The 15,958-nt window shown below is 38.2% G+C and overlaps 1 protein-coding gene across 1 annotated transcript in view; it reads right to left on the bottom strand.

The window, feature by feature from the left end:
- The window catches only part of VAT1L (vesicle amine transport 1 like), a 57,565-nt gene that overhangs the window by 23,409 nt on the left and 18,198 nt on the right, over nucleotides 1–15,958 (bottom strand). The window contains exons 4-7 of the mRNA XM_005152161.3: nucleotides 10,525–10,667; nucleotides 8,008–8,111; nucleotides 6,739–6,794; nucleotides 4,855–5,049 (exon numbers count right to left, since the gene is read on the bottom strand). Coding sequence (XP_005152218.1) covers nucleotides 4,855–5,049; nucleotides 6,739–6,794; nucleotides 8,008–8,111; nucleotides 10,525–10,667 — 498 coding nt within the window. The remainder of the gene's footprint in view (nucleotides 1–4,854; nucleotides 5,050–6,738; nucleotides 6,795–8,007; nucleotides 8,112–10,524; nucleotides 10,668–15,958) is intronic.

Raw genomic sequence — 15,958 nt, 5'->3', positions numbered from 1 at the left:
ACACATTATTGTGGAGACAGTGTTCTCACAGGAAAATGGATATTTGGTACATGACTTCCGAATAACTCCGAGGGATACAGCAAGGCCGTGGGAGGCCCGAGGAAGCTTAAGCAAGCAAGGTAAGAAGCTGGAATTCACTGAGTGATGAGAACTGTGGATTGTTGGCAAGTGTTCGAAGTCAAGTTCTCACACCTGTGCTTAACCAATTACATGTTAGTCACTAAGGGTCTTCAGGACAAGTATCCAATCAAGATATGCCAGATTGCTGTAGGTGTGTGTAAGCAATAGTATATAAGGAGTTAACGCTTTGCAATAAATGGCTTTTTGTCTGATCACATTGATCTCTGAGTCCATTCCGTGGCAAATTATGATGGCTTTGCTCTCCCCAAAACATGGTATAAATTCTGTATGGAGGGTGTTCTTTTGTTCAGTTTTCATCACTGAACTGCTGTTTGATAAGGCTGTGATGTTTCTACTGTTTTCCTTCGTAACTATTAACACTGAAAGCTAAGGCAGAGAACAGAAAGCTTGGGAGAACAGCAACATAGGGGAAAATATTTTTTTTAAAGACATTACTGTGTCAGCAGGTATTCTATAATGTTACTATAATGTGATGACTTGCACTGCATTCCTTTAGGTTAAGATTCTTGGGGTTTCCTCAGCAACTTACTATGGAGAAAAGGCTCTGGCTTCAATCCAAGGAAATCTCATATACAAAAACTGTACTTACAACTACACCTGCAGCATCTCTCAAAACTATTCAGAAAAAAAAAAAAGAGCAACTGATAGTTAATAAACCAAATTAAGGGGCATGGCTCTTTCCAGTCAGAAATATTCTATGCATTGCCCAAGACATACCGTTGTTAAGAGTCCTCTGATACTCATATCAAGATCCACAGGGCTTGATTCATAAGTGCATTTATTGTCTTGATTCCAATGATTTCAATCACAGCTGAGTGCCACTGTATATTCCTGGATTTGGGCTACATACAGTTCTTGCATTGCTATTTCCTAAGTAAGGAGTTACTAAAGACATTATTGCATTATCAGCACAAAACAATGACATGGGGTGACATTCAGTGCTTGCTATAACGTCTGATCTTTTAACGTTATGAGATAATCCTTTCACTTTTTAAGAGTTAAATAGCAATTCTATTCCACAGGTGTCAGTATCTTCATCATTCTTACCAGCCCTAGGGCAGTACAGGTCTTTAATACCATTATTACTATCTAACAGTGCACTCCTTTAAATCATTTGAGAGACAAGAATGCAACAACTCTCTTGGTACACAAAACAGATCTGTAGTCAGGATGTTTTTTCCCTAATGTTTCCCAACATAGCCCAAATCTGAAAACTCTGACACACTGAGGCATGGCTTTGGAACAGGTAGAGCCTGAATGAAAAGGGCCTTCAGATAGTTCGATGATGTGAACCATATTTTGCACTCTCATTTTACTGACTGGCAATTCATGGGCAAGTATTTCCGAGTTTTGGTTTACATGCCATCAATATTACTTTCAACTGCTGTAAATCACCAAAGAAGGTACATATGACTTCCATGTCAATAACCCTTCCTACCTGGAGTGTGCATTTTCTTTTGCAATTATAATAAGCTTAAGAAAGCTGAATTTTAACTGAAAAGTGCAACACGTACATTTTTATTCAACACACTAACTTCTGAAAACCTTCAGTTTTCATCCTGTTTAATAATCTAGAATTGTCTACTATGTAAAGCCAGTTTCATAGACCCTCAGGAGAATGCTAATGCATAAATGCAAACTACAAATTAATCAGAATGAAGAGTAACTGCAAATTAAGAATTAGACAAGTAGTAACAAAGAAACAACCAGAAAGCTCAATAAATATTCACTGAATACTAATTCTATTTTAAACTTTTATCATTTGTAATGAAATGCCATCTTACCAATCAGCTTTTTATTACAGAACAGTTTTTTAAGCATGCACCACCTACAAATTATCTCGTCTTCTAAACACTTGCATGCATAAACAAATAGCTGCAAAATAGTGAGATATCTCAACAGCAGCTAATTCATTGTATGACTTCACTCATCTCATGATGAGTAATTCCCCAGTTAGAGTTCCATTTTAAAGGATCTATGGATTTTGTTAGTCTCTCTTAGTTAATCTTTCTTACATTAATATCATAAAACGGCTCTAATGGCCTACTTGAGAATAGTTTTGACTTTACGAGGATTTATGAAGGTAAATTTGAGATAAAAATTACCCTTTCCAAGCCAACACCAACAGATAATACAGCAATGAAAGCTGTTTTGCTCCATAGCAGTAGTCAGTACTCTAGATCCTGATCTCCCTTATGTCAGCAATAATTCAATGCACTGAAGAAAATGAAGTCACTTCTAAGTTTCCATACAGATGACACACTCAGGTATTTAACACTCAACATTTGTCCCATGGTTAAGGCTCCTCCAATATTTTTCCTTATAATATTTTCATCTTGAATGTAACTTACTAAAGTCATACTCAACTCTATAGCAGAATAACTTGTCAGAGGACAGATTCTCCCACAGACCTCTGAAGAGGGTGATATTCTTCCATGGAAACATATTCAATCATTCATTTTCAAATGCCATGCATGGAGTCAACCTTTCTGCCACCATCTAGTTACAACATTCGCAGTTAAAACATGCTGTTATGGGTCAGGCAATATCCTCCTCAAGAAACATCAGGGGAATAAACTGATCATAATTGGTCTATCCTTTCATGAAGACTACTGAGAATGGTGAAATGAAAATGGACCTTGAGAGAAAAATTAAGATTAAAAGGAAATGAAAAGAAATAAAAAGTCATACTCTGAAGAGGGAAGACATTAGAGCTATGGAGTTAAAAAAAGAAACCTCCCAGAACAGAACAAAACCACATAGCAACCTTTCTTCAGTATGGTTCCATTTAGTCCTCAGCTGTGACACATTTTTCTATGTATCATATTAACTTGAGAGTCAGCCATAAGTTATTTTTATATGCACAAAAATATATCCCAAAAATGATATGAATAATATTTCAGTAATACTTTGCAATCAACTAAGGACACCTCTAGCACTATAACATCCCTGAAAATACTAGCCAGACATTTCCTTTGTAAATTACCAGATCGCTGGTGGAAAGTGAGCAGGCGTGATAAATGAGCTGTAGTTTTCTAGATCGTGCTTTATAACAGATGTATTTACACATTTCACAATCTACCGGTAGGGATGGTGTGTGTGACTGCCAAATGTTAGATGAAATGTTATCAAACAGAAGTCTTCCAACAAATTCCCATCGTGTTGACTATTACAATCCTGCCACGTGTAATTTTTCATGTTCTCGATCAAGGTTTTTTAAGCTATCGTTACTATTTTAATCCTTCTCTTACTCACCAATACATGAGAAGTACATGAACACACAAATTACAGAATGCCTAAACACTTGTGCCACGTACATTTTTTAAATACTTCATAGGCTTATTTAGTAATTAAACTAAAAACCCACATCAAAGACCAGAATCTCATCCCACTTCTATTTTCCACTTCTCTTCAAAGGGCTCTCTTTTCCTTTCAGACAATAGCAGAGGATTTTGTCTTGCCTGAGCCAGCAGCTCTTTATCACAACATCTGATTTTCCTTAATCCATTCCACAGTGAGAACTAGCCACTCCCATGCTGCTGGCTGGTAAAACCCCCAGTCCTTCTGAGGGTCAGTGTGGCACAAGGTAGACATTTTAGAAGAACAGGAAAACATTCCTGGGGAAGCTGCCATTCCTCTCTGTTTTGCTGAAGACGAGCAGAGCCCACATCCTGCCAGACCATTTGTATCTGCTCTACCACAAAAGTAGCATACTGGTGTACATTGGGGCAGATGTAGTGATGGCATGAAGAGACATACAGTTCCAACATTAGCACGACCTGAAAGCAGTACATGCCTTGCCATATAACCTGGCTCCAGCACATACCAGCCCCAACAAGCATTCAGTGCATCCTGCTCCAAGAACTGAAATAGGCAGGACACAACTCAAAGTATCTTACCTGTGTCCATGACAATGGTGGTGCTGTAATGCCACTGGAATAATGAACATGCTGGCTCAAAACCCTGCCCATAAGGCATTCAAATTCTTAGTAAGATACAACAGTATTTATTTATTAAGTCTCATTATTCTCTCATGGACGTACGGTAATATCAGCTGATATGTCCAGACACAGAGTTTTGTTTTAGTACCTTCCGAATAGCAACCACACAGACACAACCACAACCAACATTCAGCAGAACTCTTACAGATCATGCATCTTAAGCAATATGCCAGACTCAGTGGCTTCACAAACATATAAACCACAAATACTAATGTGGCAGTACTACTATAATGATGCTCTTTCTTTCCATGTTAATGTGTGTGCACACCTCCAAAAATAATTATGTTCATTTATCAGCATCTCAAGTATAAAGGTCTCACTGAAACCAAAGCTTATATGTTAGATCTTTTCCTCAGAATAGATTTAAGAGATTTAAGTTGGTTTTAATTATGTTTGCATTTGACATCAGACTTGTTAGCTTCATGCTTCATGCACTTAGAAGACAATTTTCTGAGACTGTAAAACCACATTTCTTCATTGTAGCTTCAACTTTCCCCAGAGAATTTGAAACTGAAGAAATATTTATTATAGAAATGTGTGGACAACTCTGGATCATGAAGTTCTGAATAATGGGGGCTTTGGAGACAACTTGTGCACAAACTAAAATAGAAGAATATATTAATAACTTGAAAACACATTTAAAATTTATTTTACATCTAAAAATGCATATATTTGAGAAATACCAAAATGAGGAAATAAATTTTGCTCCTACCTCTTCCAAAGCCCATAAAGAATCAACCACAGGCTTGATCTTCTTACTGTTATACAGATCTAGGAGCTTGTCCATCACACCCTTGATGAGACCACCTCGATTCTGTTTGAAAAGCAGATTCAACAGGGAAAATCCAGCAATGACTTTGTTCTCCTCATACAGCTTGATAGGATTTACTTTCTCAACCTGCCACCACTGGAAAGCAATAAACAACAGCATGGTTAGAAAACCAGTTTCCAAGAAATGCACGGGGAAGTTCACAAGAAATCTGTCTGGGCAGATGTGATACACGACTCATCTCTCAGATCTGAAGAAGCAGCCAAGAGAAGCCATAAGGATTTTATTTAAGGAAAAGGCACAAAAGCTGACTGACAATGAGGAAATAAAACAGACTTGTGTGGCATGAGATTAGGGTGTTTGAACAGTGAACAGATCTGGCTTTAGGAAGTGGATCTAAAAGTAAGGAATCTGGACCTCCCTTACTACTTCTTTTATCCTTCTGTTATCTCAAAAGAGCCATGCCAGCTTCCCAAATGTTTGCAAGTATCTCTTGACTATTACTCTTCTCTCAAATAGAGGAAACCATGCACTGCTTATCAGCCTCCATTTACTTGTCACCCATTATTATGTTCATGATATTTGAGCAAGCATCATAATAACTTAGGTCATTTAGCACAAAAGCATCCTTGAGACTGAGATCCCACTTCCTAGCAAGTTTTATCTGAACGGGTCAATATCTAATTAAAATTTTCAGATCACTTTGATGAGTTAATTTTGCAGTATAATTACAACAAGAATAGTTACACTTTTATATAGAATTTGATATGGTTTTTATTAACTTAATTTATTCATATTTACCCAGTCAATAAATACCAATACTATCTGGAAAATATTTCAGTTGAAATTAATTTCATTGGGCCAACCTACCCTACAAATTCTTTGCAACTGCAGTTGTTTTATTAACAGTAAAAAGGCTGCATAGTAAGGATGATCTTGTTTAGTTCATAAGTGTATAACAAAGATCATGCCACTGCATCCACTTAAAAAATGCAGGAGGCAAGGAAAAGCTATGGTCTTTTGAGTTACCTTGTTTTCAACTACATGAAGACTTTTGAAGCCACTTTCTCCTGGCAAGGGGTTGTTACTGGAAGCTGTAAATCAGCTCTTGGCAGAAATAACATATAATAGATCTTCAGTCAAGATTTCTCCTGTTTTTCTTGTCTCAAGAAAGCACTCTGGGTTAACTCATTTCTCACTACCAGTTTATTTGATATATTTGTCCCTTCTCCAATCTCAGTGATTTCTGAGCATATTTTTGTTGTTGTAGCAAGATGAAGAAAAACATTTAACATCTGAATTTTGGATTTATTGACATAATTAATAAGGAAACAAATGCAACATCTCTCTGATGTCACTTGACACTAACATGGAGAACTGCATTTCTGTATGTATGGAACTAACTTGTGAAAAGCTGGAAATACCTAGACACTTAAGTCCCATCTTAAGGGATACACCTCCTTCAGCACCTCCTTTAATTAACTGCACTGTCCTGACAGTGTTTTCAAATATGAGGAACCTATAGGGTACACTTATCCATAACCATGGATATTTTGCCTGAACCAAATAAATAATGAAGTGGAACTACATACTTTGTTGCATAAGAAATACATGTCTGATAGCTAACAATCTAAATATGCATTGTACACAGATCCAGTTCCTGTCCAGGTGTCTCATCAGAAGAAAGCATGTCAGATCACACCACAGACAGCAGTCTTTTTAGCAACATCAGATGTAGTAACTTAGTAGAGGTAAGCGAGAATGATAAACATGAAAATGCTACAGAAAACACTACAGTAAAAAGAATCACAGCAGTGGCACACTTACCGATTTTGCAAAACTGAAGAAGCTTTTGGTCTCCCCAGTAACCATGTTAGATGAACCTGTAAAAGATATCTACATTCATACACAACTTACTACATGCTGGCAAGCAGGCCATTTATGTAAAATCGTTTCTATGGTTTGTATATAAGTAAAAAATCCCCAAACGTTTTCCCAGGCTTAATAGGGATTAGTAGACATCCTTATACTTTGGGAATTAATAACAAAGAGGCCAAGGTGACTGAACCCTACAAGTTTGTAGGCATTCTGAGATGACAAAAATAACCTGTCATCCAAAACCACGAACAAGTTAAATGTGACTACGTCTCTTGACACCAAAGTTCTTCTGTCTCTCTGCTCCTCTGCAGCTAAATGCCATTTGTCTCTGGCAGACTATTATTTAGCAGCAATCATCGCACACTTGTCCTTTGTCTGTATCTGTAGATACATTTATCTGACCACTACATGTGTGAACATACATACGTTGTACACTACAACATGTCAGCAAATGTAATGACAATTCACTGTCAGGGACTTCATTACAGACACGCAGACAGGTTGGCTTGTACAGCCCAAGCAGATACCTGAGTGGCAATGTGTTTGTTATTGCCACCTGCCAGCTAGATGAAAGCCCAAGGAAGTAGGCACACTCATCCATAATGCCTCTGCACCTTCCACTTCCATACAGATGTATTCTTCATTTCAAAAGTTTACCAAGCCCTTCAGCTGTCCTTCTACAGAAGCTTGGCCTGTTTTACCAACACACAACATGGCAACCCGGCAGAACTGCAGGGAAGACATGTGTAGAGCAGTCCATGGACATGGATGGATATTTGTGAACAGAAGCCTAAGCTTCAATTGCTCAAAGTTATGTCAAGTAAATCTGACAGCATTCCTCCTGAAATCTTCTTCCAATTGTCCCTCCCACAAGAACAATATTACAGTTTCCTTGGCCACACTATGATTCCTGTGGTGTGTAGAATGAGAGATCCCAGCTTTCTCCTATACTTCTCTCATATTACCCAATGGTGTTTAACAATCTGAAACACATATTCAGTTTTACTTTGGGTTTTTTTATTAATTTAAAAGTTTCTCTGTATTACCTATTTTTTTTTCTGAATAATTTAGACCACACTCCACTAAATTCCTTGATCAGAAATGGTCAAACTGAGAAAGCATAACATGGTGGCCTCAGTTCTGGAAGGAGTGGCATGGATGATTTTAAGCTTTGCAAAGCTTTAGGTTTGAAATACGTACTTGGCTTTTTCCACTCACCATATAAAATGTAAGTCCCAAGCGGTTTGAGAAGACTGAGGCCTTTCCCAGTGTTTTCTCCACAAAGACAGTCCAAAACAATATCTACTCCATCAGCTGAGATTCTAGAAAGCAAGGATGAAATCTCACTTGGCAATTAGATCCACAGGAGTGGTCAGCCAGCATGACGCAGGCTGATTACTAAGATAATACTAACATTTTCAAGGTACTTTAGAAAGAACTCTATGGCTGAGGCTTTGACTACATGAAAACTATTGTCCTGTTGTCAAAAGATAAATTAATGCAGTGCTGGAATGAAGTGAGTTTGTTGGGCTAGCCAACCCACACCTTTCAGGCTTAGAAAAGTGGAAAACCATCTTATTTCCCCTTTTTGAGGGCTTCCAGTGAAATTATGTTATCAAAAAATAGGTGATAGATGAAAAGTTCTTCAGCGAAGGTAAATGTCAGAAAATGTCTTTTTTTTTCAATGAATGTCATAATGAAAAAGGACATTCCTGTTATTCACATCTTATAATCTTTTTTTGAATTCATAACAAAACAGATCTTCTTATCTTAGCTCTTCTCTGATAAACTGAGGTCATTGTATAATTATTTAAAAAGCCTTCTGCTTTCAACTTTGTATCAACTAGACATCAGAAAAGAGTTAAATCAAGCATAAAGAGAAGTCACCAAGAGCCAGAAACCCAGCTCTAAAGATGCAATCACGCCATATTATAGAAAGAAGAAAGTGTTTACACCATTTCAGTAGATTGAACATTTATAATTTTCCAGTAAATAGCTTTTTGAATGCTTTCTGCCATGGTATAACTGAATTAGAAGTCAGGAAACAGAGAAAGCTTTATGGCTTGTAATCTTTCCATTTCCTGACAAAACAAAGGTGATGCTCAGGCATCCACTGGTTACAAACATGAACAAAATCAGACAACTTTACTTTTTGGTACTGCTGCCATATGTGGGGTTATAAATTGCTTATATTCATGCCACTGGATGAGCTTTCACTGTAAATAAATAACAACTTTGCGACCAAACAGCTTTCAGTAGCTTCTGTGGTTGACCTGATTACTCATTGCCTGCGAATGTGGAAATGTTCCTATCACCTCTGGGTGGTTTTTTGTTTGTTCATTTTGCATGGAGTTTTGTGGGGGATTGCTCTGCTGCCCCACCAGGAGTTAGGACTAAGGTTGGTGCTGAAAGCTGATGAATTTTGCCAAATGTTGTTTCTTGCTGAATTAATGCTTCAAAATAGGGATTGCCATAATTCAGTCTTCATCTCACTACAGCAACTTTCCAGGGGCAGCAAAACACTTAGTTATGTGCACTTCCCTAAGAGAAAGGCTGAAGAAATGTCCTGCAATTGTGAGGTGTAAGGAAGTGGTAGGAGTGTCATCTGCTAGACGAGTTCTACCTTTTTTTGGTGAAACTTCCCATATGGAAAAAAAATTCTTTTGATATAAAACATCTTTTGTTATGGACCATTTCAAATGTTTTCATAAGCCCTTGGGAGTGGTCCAGAAACAGTTGCAAGACATCCTTTTTCCTCCAAAACCAGTCTGGATTGCCAACAACCCAGGCAAAAGTCTGCTATGCACTGAAAGCTCTCTAATGGTTAATGACCCTTGTACTTCTGAGACTTCTGAGACCTTCTGAGACTTCACATGTCACTCTGAGGAATGCGTAAGTTTGACAGGAAGCCTGTCAACTGTACTATTTTGGCGTGCCCCTTTGAGAAATTTCTTGCTTTAAGCCCAGCTACATAATCCAGTATTTTGACAGATAAAAGATGAAGAGAAAACATTACTCTTATCTGACAAATAAAATAAAAAAGACATTTCTTGCTAAGATTTTCTTATAAATTCTAAGGTTTTGCCACCTGTGTCAACATCCATATCCAAAACCAGCTAGAAAAATTGTAAAACAAAGTATTTGAAAGCATACAAATAGAAACATGTGATGACTTCAATAGAAACACGTGACGACTTCAATAGAAACACATGATAGCTTCAATAGAAACACATGATGGATTCAAAAGGCAACAGGATGATTCTAATCTGAATGCAAACAAACAAAAATCTAAGGATTTGAAGTTAAAACAGGCATCATGTGCTCTGATATCAATCCCTGGCAGAGGATAAAAAGCCAGACAGATAGAAACATGCCAGAGAACTCCAAAACCTGGATAACTTACAGATCCACTGAAAATATCTAACTCTGTGCATTACAGTGGGCTACAACATACACAGATAATTGTAAAGAACCTCCTTCTCTTAAGACCTTTATTCTTTTTCCCTTAATTTACTTTGCTTGCAACAGCTGTGCAAGAATGAACATGGACTAACAAAGCTTACATTGTTTATAAAAATATAGTGAGATGCTTGCTTTCTTGGCCCGTATAGCGGACAGAAGGAATATATGGGATATATTCCCAAATTCCCAAATGTAATCCTTTCCCACAAGTATGACCAGCCTTGTGTCCTTCACAGTACTATACAACCCTTAGTCAGGAAAATAAGAGATTACCTTTTTACTTCTTGAACATAATCCGCATTTCTGTCAAACAGGTGAGTTACCGAATCTTTGATTGCTTCATGTTTGAAAGATGAAGCTGTTCCAAAAACAGTGACATTGGGAACAGTTGAACATAGCTGAGCAACAGCTTGACCCTGCAAACACATCTTTATGTTAATTCACTGACATGGAAACTGGTTGACAGACTTTGTAGCAGCCAATGCACTTATGACACAGCAAAATCCAAGACATGTGCAAGGACTTCTCAAACCAATTTCTTGAAAGCGCAATGCAGTTCAGCCACAAGAAAAATACATTTTTAAACCAAAAGGTTATGCTGAAGACAAAGCAACTGCCAGGACAAAAGTAATTTAACGTATCAAAAAATGCAGTGGAGAAGAGTTCTTGATCTTTCAACAAAGGCAGTGTAATTTAAGCAAAATGGCATTAATTTACAAGGACAACCAAAAATTACTCAAAGAGTGCTAGAGAAATGTTTCTCATTTGCTGCTTGTACCCTGTGTGCATCTCCCCTTGAGTCCCTTAGGTAATGTCAGCTCTGAGGGAAATGAATACAGAATGCAAGTAGCAAATGAGACAAAATGGCCTAGAGCATTTATAGGAAAATCATTTTCCTAGTGCAACCCTCTCGCATGTGGGCAGAAATCCTGTGAAGTCAATCAGATTCTATGTCAGTGTTTAGGCAGGACTTGGAGCATTAGCGAATTTCTGCCTTCAAATGTCTGTACTTCTACTTTCCCGTATCAATCCCTGGCAAACGATAAAAGCCCAGAGAGGTTTACTTCCCGGCTTTAGGTCCCAGAAGGCTTTAACTTCTCTAAGTTTTAACCTCTAATTTCATGAAGCTGAGAGAAGAGAAAGACTGCATAAATGTTGAGCCATCCAGATTTCAAAAAGATAAAACAGGTTATCCTTTTAGAACCCAGGGTTTTGTTTTACTCTTTACACACTAAGAACTGGAAGACAGCCATTTGGTAGTCACATTCTGCCTCTTGTTCTAACCACGTTATTCCACTGGAGCTAGCACAGTTACATGGATATGCCCAGAAGCCAGATATGGCACTATCATTCTAAAAATGTCTGACATTCAGCAGATTCTTACATTTACAGCCAAAAGATTGCCATTTGTAAACTGTATGCCTGACCAGTATGATCATCCATGAATAAACACATTTCTGTTCATGCCAACCAGAAATCCCTATTATCAGTATGCAAATACCAGCAATAAGTGCTTGGGGTTTATTTACATAATAATTACATAACCCTGCATACCCTGGGGGCTGTGGCATCCTCACATGTAATGCTGAATATAATTGGTAGTGACAATCCTCTGAGCTGAACATGGCAAGAGAGGACATTACATTATTATTTATATACGGTGGCATCCAGGATTGTCAGATTGGTTTCCTACTGGATTAGTCAGTAAACAACTACACAGCAAGCATGTGACCCTTTGGACAGGTATCAACAGACATGGAAAGGACAGCAGGAGAAGGAATGCATTCTCATTCTTACTTTACAGATAAGGAATGGACTAGTACAGCAAATTGAACAACCTGGCCAACAGCTCAGGGAAGCTTATAGCAGGACCCAGGTATGAAACCTGATTCGTAGCATGGCAATCCAATACCAACCACAAGTGATCTTTTCTGTTTAAAATCCTTCACCATCTTCTTGCGTTGGCATCCCTAATCTCTTAGAAATCACAAGAAACTCTATTCCTGAAGGGCCTCATCTCCCAAGATGTAATGTCTTCAGGGAGCAGCAAGCATTTTGCTCTTCTCACACTTCATTTCTCTATCACTTACAATCTTATTCTGAAGCCCAGGTTTCAGCCTCCACAAATATTGTAACATAAAATCACAATAAAAAAAGTAATCTGGATTTTGTATCTCTCCTTTTCTCAGTCAGTGAAAACACTAACAATCCTCTTTTCTCGCTTTCTGTGTTTCCCAGAAAGCCATCACCAGCAGTGATATAGATAAGTCAGTATAATGTATGCTAGTTGAGTGGAATTCTGACATTATTGATCTATTCTCTAATTAATTTTTTGCATTTTTAATCTAACTTGGGAAGATGAGAATGGGAACACTGAATATTTAAAAGGTCAAATATTGGAGTAGAAAACACGTTGATTTTTATCCTGCAGAAGACGATTAACATTTAACAAACTGACAGTCAGGTGAATAGGAGAAATGCACAAAAACCCCAGGATGCATGTAACCTATTTTCCTCCTAACTCGAACTCATTAATACACCCCTTGCTCCCACCACAGAGATAAGATTATCTAAAATCCCAGATTAGAATACTTCCCAGCTTTCCATAGATATTTAAAGCCTAAAACTGACTCATATGACCAGTACTTTTATAATTGGATGAAAAACATCGCTGAAGTACTTTGAAGCTATTCCACAAAACATTCTTCAACAGCTTTCTGAAGATCTTAATTTGACATTGATTTGTACTTATTTTTGTGCAAAGTATTCTTAGGATTTGTATCTCAGAAATTTAGGAATAAAGGCTGATATTGGACATTTCATGCTTTCCGCATTAAAACAGGGGAACTGAACACAACCTATGAACCCAAACATTTCACTAATTTCTGTGGAATTCGGCTAAGCTCCAAAAGAGTACTGTGGCTACACAAGTCACACTTAAGTCTATTTTGTAATCCTTCAAATCATCTAGCTACCTCTGGATTAGCAGCTACTGTTTAGAGGGCTATACATTCTAATTGCAAGTATGTGAGGCCCCAGTGTTCAGAATGGCCATAGTTCACAAATGAAGTATGCACAAAGGGGGTTGCAGCTGGAAGGAAGAATGTCCTTTTCCCAGGGTGGTGCAGGAGCAGGCGAGGCATCCATGCTAGTTCCTGTCCCCAGCACACTCATTTGGCAGCACCCTTTGGTCACAGGGGCACACAAGCCTTGTTCTGTCTTTCAGTTTCCAAAGCCATTCCCTTCCTAAAACCTACGTTGTGGCAAACACAGAAGAGAGGGCTTTTGTCTTCTCCCTGCCCAGAGAAAACCACATCATCTCTGCTACCAGCTTTCACTCTGGAGACCACAAAGATATAGAAGCAACCACCACGTTATTGGAAATAGCGTCCGAAATCTGAAATCAGAAACACTGTACAAACTCTGAAAACATTCTTTATGCTTTGAAAAATGAATACGCTTCACCCATCCAATTTTAATATAGGATGCAAATTTCTACATATAAGTACTGACTGGATTCTTGCTTTGTGAACCTCAGAAAATCAGTAAGTGGCAAAAAATAATTCTCACTTGGACGATTAATTTTACCTTTAGAAGCATTGAGCAGTCTTTGAAAAAAAAATATTAATTGCTTCACTGAAGGCACAGATATGGTTACAAAATATTCCCTTAAAATTGAATTAATTTCTTTTAAAATATGCATAATTTATATACTACTTATAATGCAGAACTCTACATGGTGAGTCTTCAAAGAAATTAACAACTTGGATTTAAGTGTTCTGTGGAAATGAAGCACATCTCCTAATACTGGATTTGGCATAGAAGTCTTGTGTCTCTTCAGCTTCAAAGTCTGTTTGATGGATTCCTTTTCAAGGTGTCCTGGCAATTTATAAAACCAGTATGACGAACCTAATCTACACATATTATTATTACAGAATTTATTATAAATGGATATCCTTATGGTAGTTTTAGATCCAGTAAAACAACTGAGATTCCTTTACAGTCTTTTGCTTTAACACCAAACTTAAAACCTGCAGGACTGGGAACTTCTCCTACTGAGATAATCACATAAAAGAACAAAAAGGTAGATTCTTAAGAAGTAAAAATATAATAGCTGTCCTGTACATTTAACAATTTCAAAATATTAAAAGAATGTCACTGACATTTAGAAGTCAATGTAAAAAGCACGAACAGAAGAAAACTTCCTAATCTAATTAGCTTAATAATACTGAATTAATGCAGGATGAAATAGAAATAAAGGAGTTGGATCTCTGACAGGTACCTGACCTAATGGCACCAGCCAGACCTCATCCTGATGTGCAAGCTGCGCACTGAATTACAGCAGTTAAACATCAGTATACTTTCAGGAAAGAGAGAACAAACCATCTAAAAGACATCACCCTGTGAAAATACATCTATCAGAACCAGCCAGAAATTATCACTTCTATGATGTATTTTGCAGCCCGAAGATGCTACAGCATTTTAAAAACAAATTATGCAGACTTAATCTTGCACAAGAAACTGGTCTGGAACTGAATATGAGGAGAATTCACATTTCCAGAATGCCTGGATGCAACATAACCATATCTGAGGGTGGTACAAAATACACAAATAAGAAAATTGCAAGAGACGAAATCTACTGATCTCCTGGCATCAAGGAAAACTTTCGTCTGGTGTCAGAAGTCAGATTTACAACATTCCATCTCCTGAAGGTGTCGTTTTTCCAATTACAGCCAAGGAAATTGGAAACCAAACACTAAGGCAAACACTGCAGAGTGAACAAACTGAAACGTGACTCTTGAACAAGTCTAAGGTAGCACTTGCTACACTCAGTGCACCACAAGTTTTGGAGTAGAAGGAGGGGAAGAGAGTCACCATCAGATAATGACCCCTTTTACTCTCGGAATCTCTTATGTTCTACAACAATTAGCAGGGTGTGGGCTGCTTCCTACTCCCTTATACAAAACCATGCAGCTGAGGTGCATCCCAAACCCAGTGCTGAACCTCCACCTGGTGTAAATCCTCTTCGGTTTAGTGGAGATACAACACATCCCAGACATGATCCTTGCCCAGAAGGTATAAACTCTGTCTGAAAAGGCAAAACAGACAAGGAAGAGTTAAGCGCTGCCTGTCTGTGACCTGGCCCAGCCAGTGATTCAGGGAAAGGACACGTGTCCTCTGGGGACCACTGGGCTTCAGAAGCAACAAGAAAGGCCTTCAGAGACTGCAGCCTGCTTTGGTCAGGGAAACTGGTTTTTGTGTATGACTGCCAGGCTTTTGTGTTTGATTAACACATCATGCTCTGCGGTAGTGTCTGGAAATAGACTCAGGCATAGCACTGGGACTCTCACACTGTTGGGGAAGCACATCCATTGCTTCAGAGGCATTCAGCAGTACAGGGCAGCCCACTGCTGAGATACCCCGTCTGGCTTTAAGTGAGATAGCTTGGTTACTTAAAGCAGCCTAGACATGGTTACACAGAGCTCTGTGTGAGCTGATTTATTCCCTTCCTTGTGGCTGGAGGTGAAATAAGAGGAAAGCACTTCATCAAATGCTATGAACTGCAAATATGAAAATAGCAGGCGCAGTCCTAAGAGGCATTGGGTAAAGACTGCAGCAAAGCAGAAAGCACTAATGCCAGTGTACAGTGTACTGGTAGTGCCATCAGAAGAGAGGACTATATTCTAACTGTTCACATTTAGGAAGG

This window comes from Melopsittacus undulatus, chromosome Z (genome assembly GCF_012275295.1).
Source record: "Melopsittacus undulatus isolate bMelUnd1 chromosome Z, bMelUnd1.mat.Z, whole genome shotgun sequence".
Classification (NCBI taxonomy): domain Eukaryota; kingdom Metazoa; phylum Chordata; class Aves; order Psittaciformes; family Psittaculidae; genus Melopsittacus; species Melopsittacus undulatus.
The sequence above is the reverse complement of the archived record's forward strand: the minus strand, read 5'-3'. Positions and strand labels throughout refer to the sequence as shown.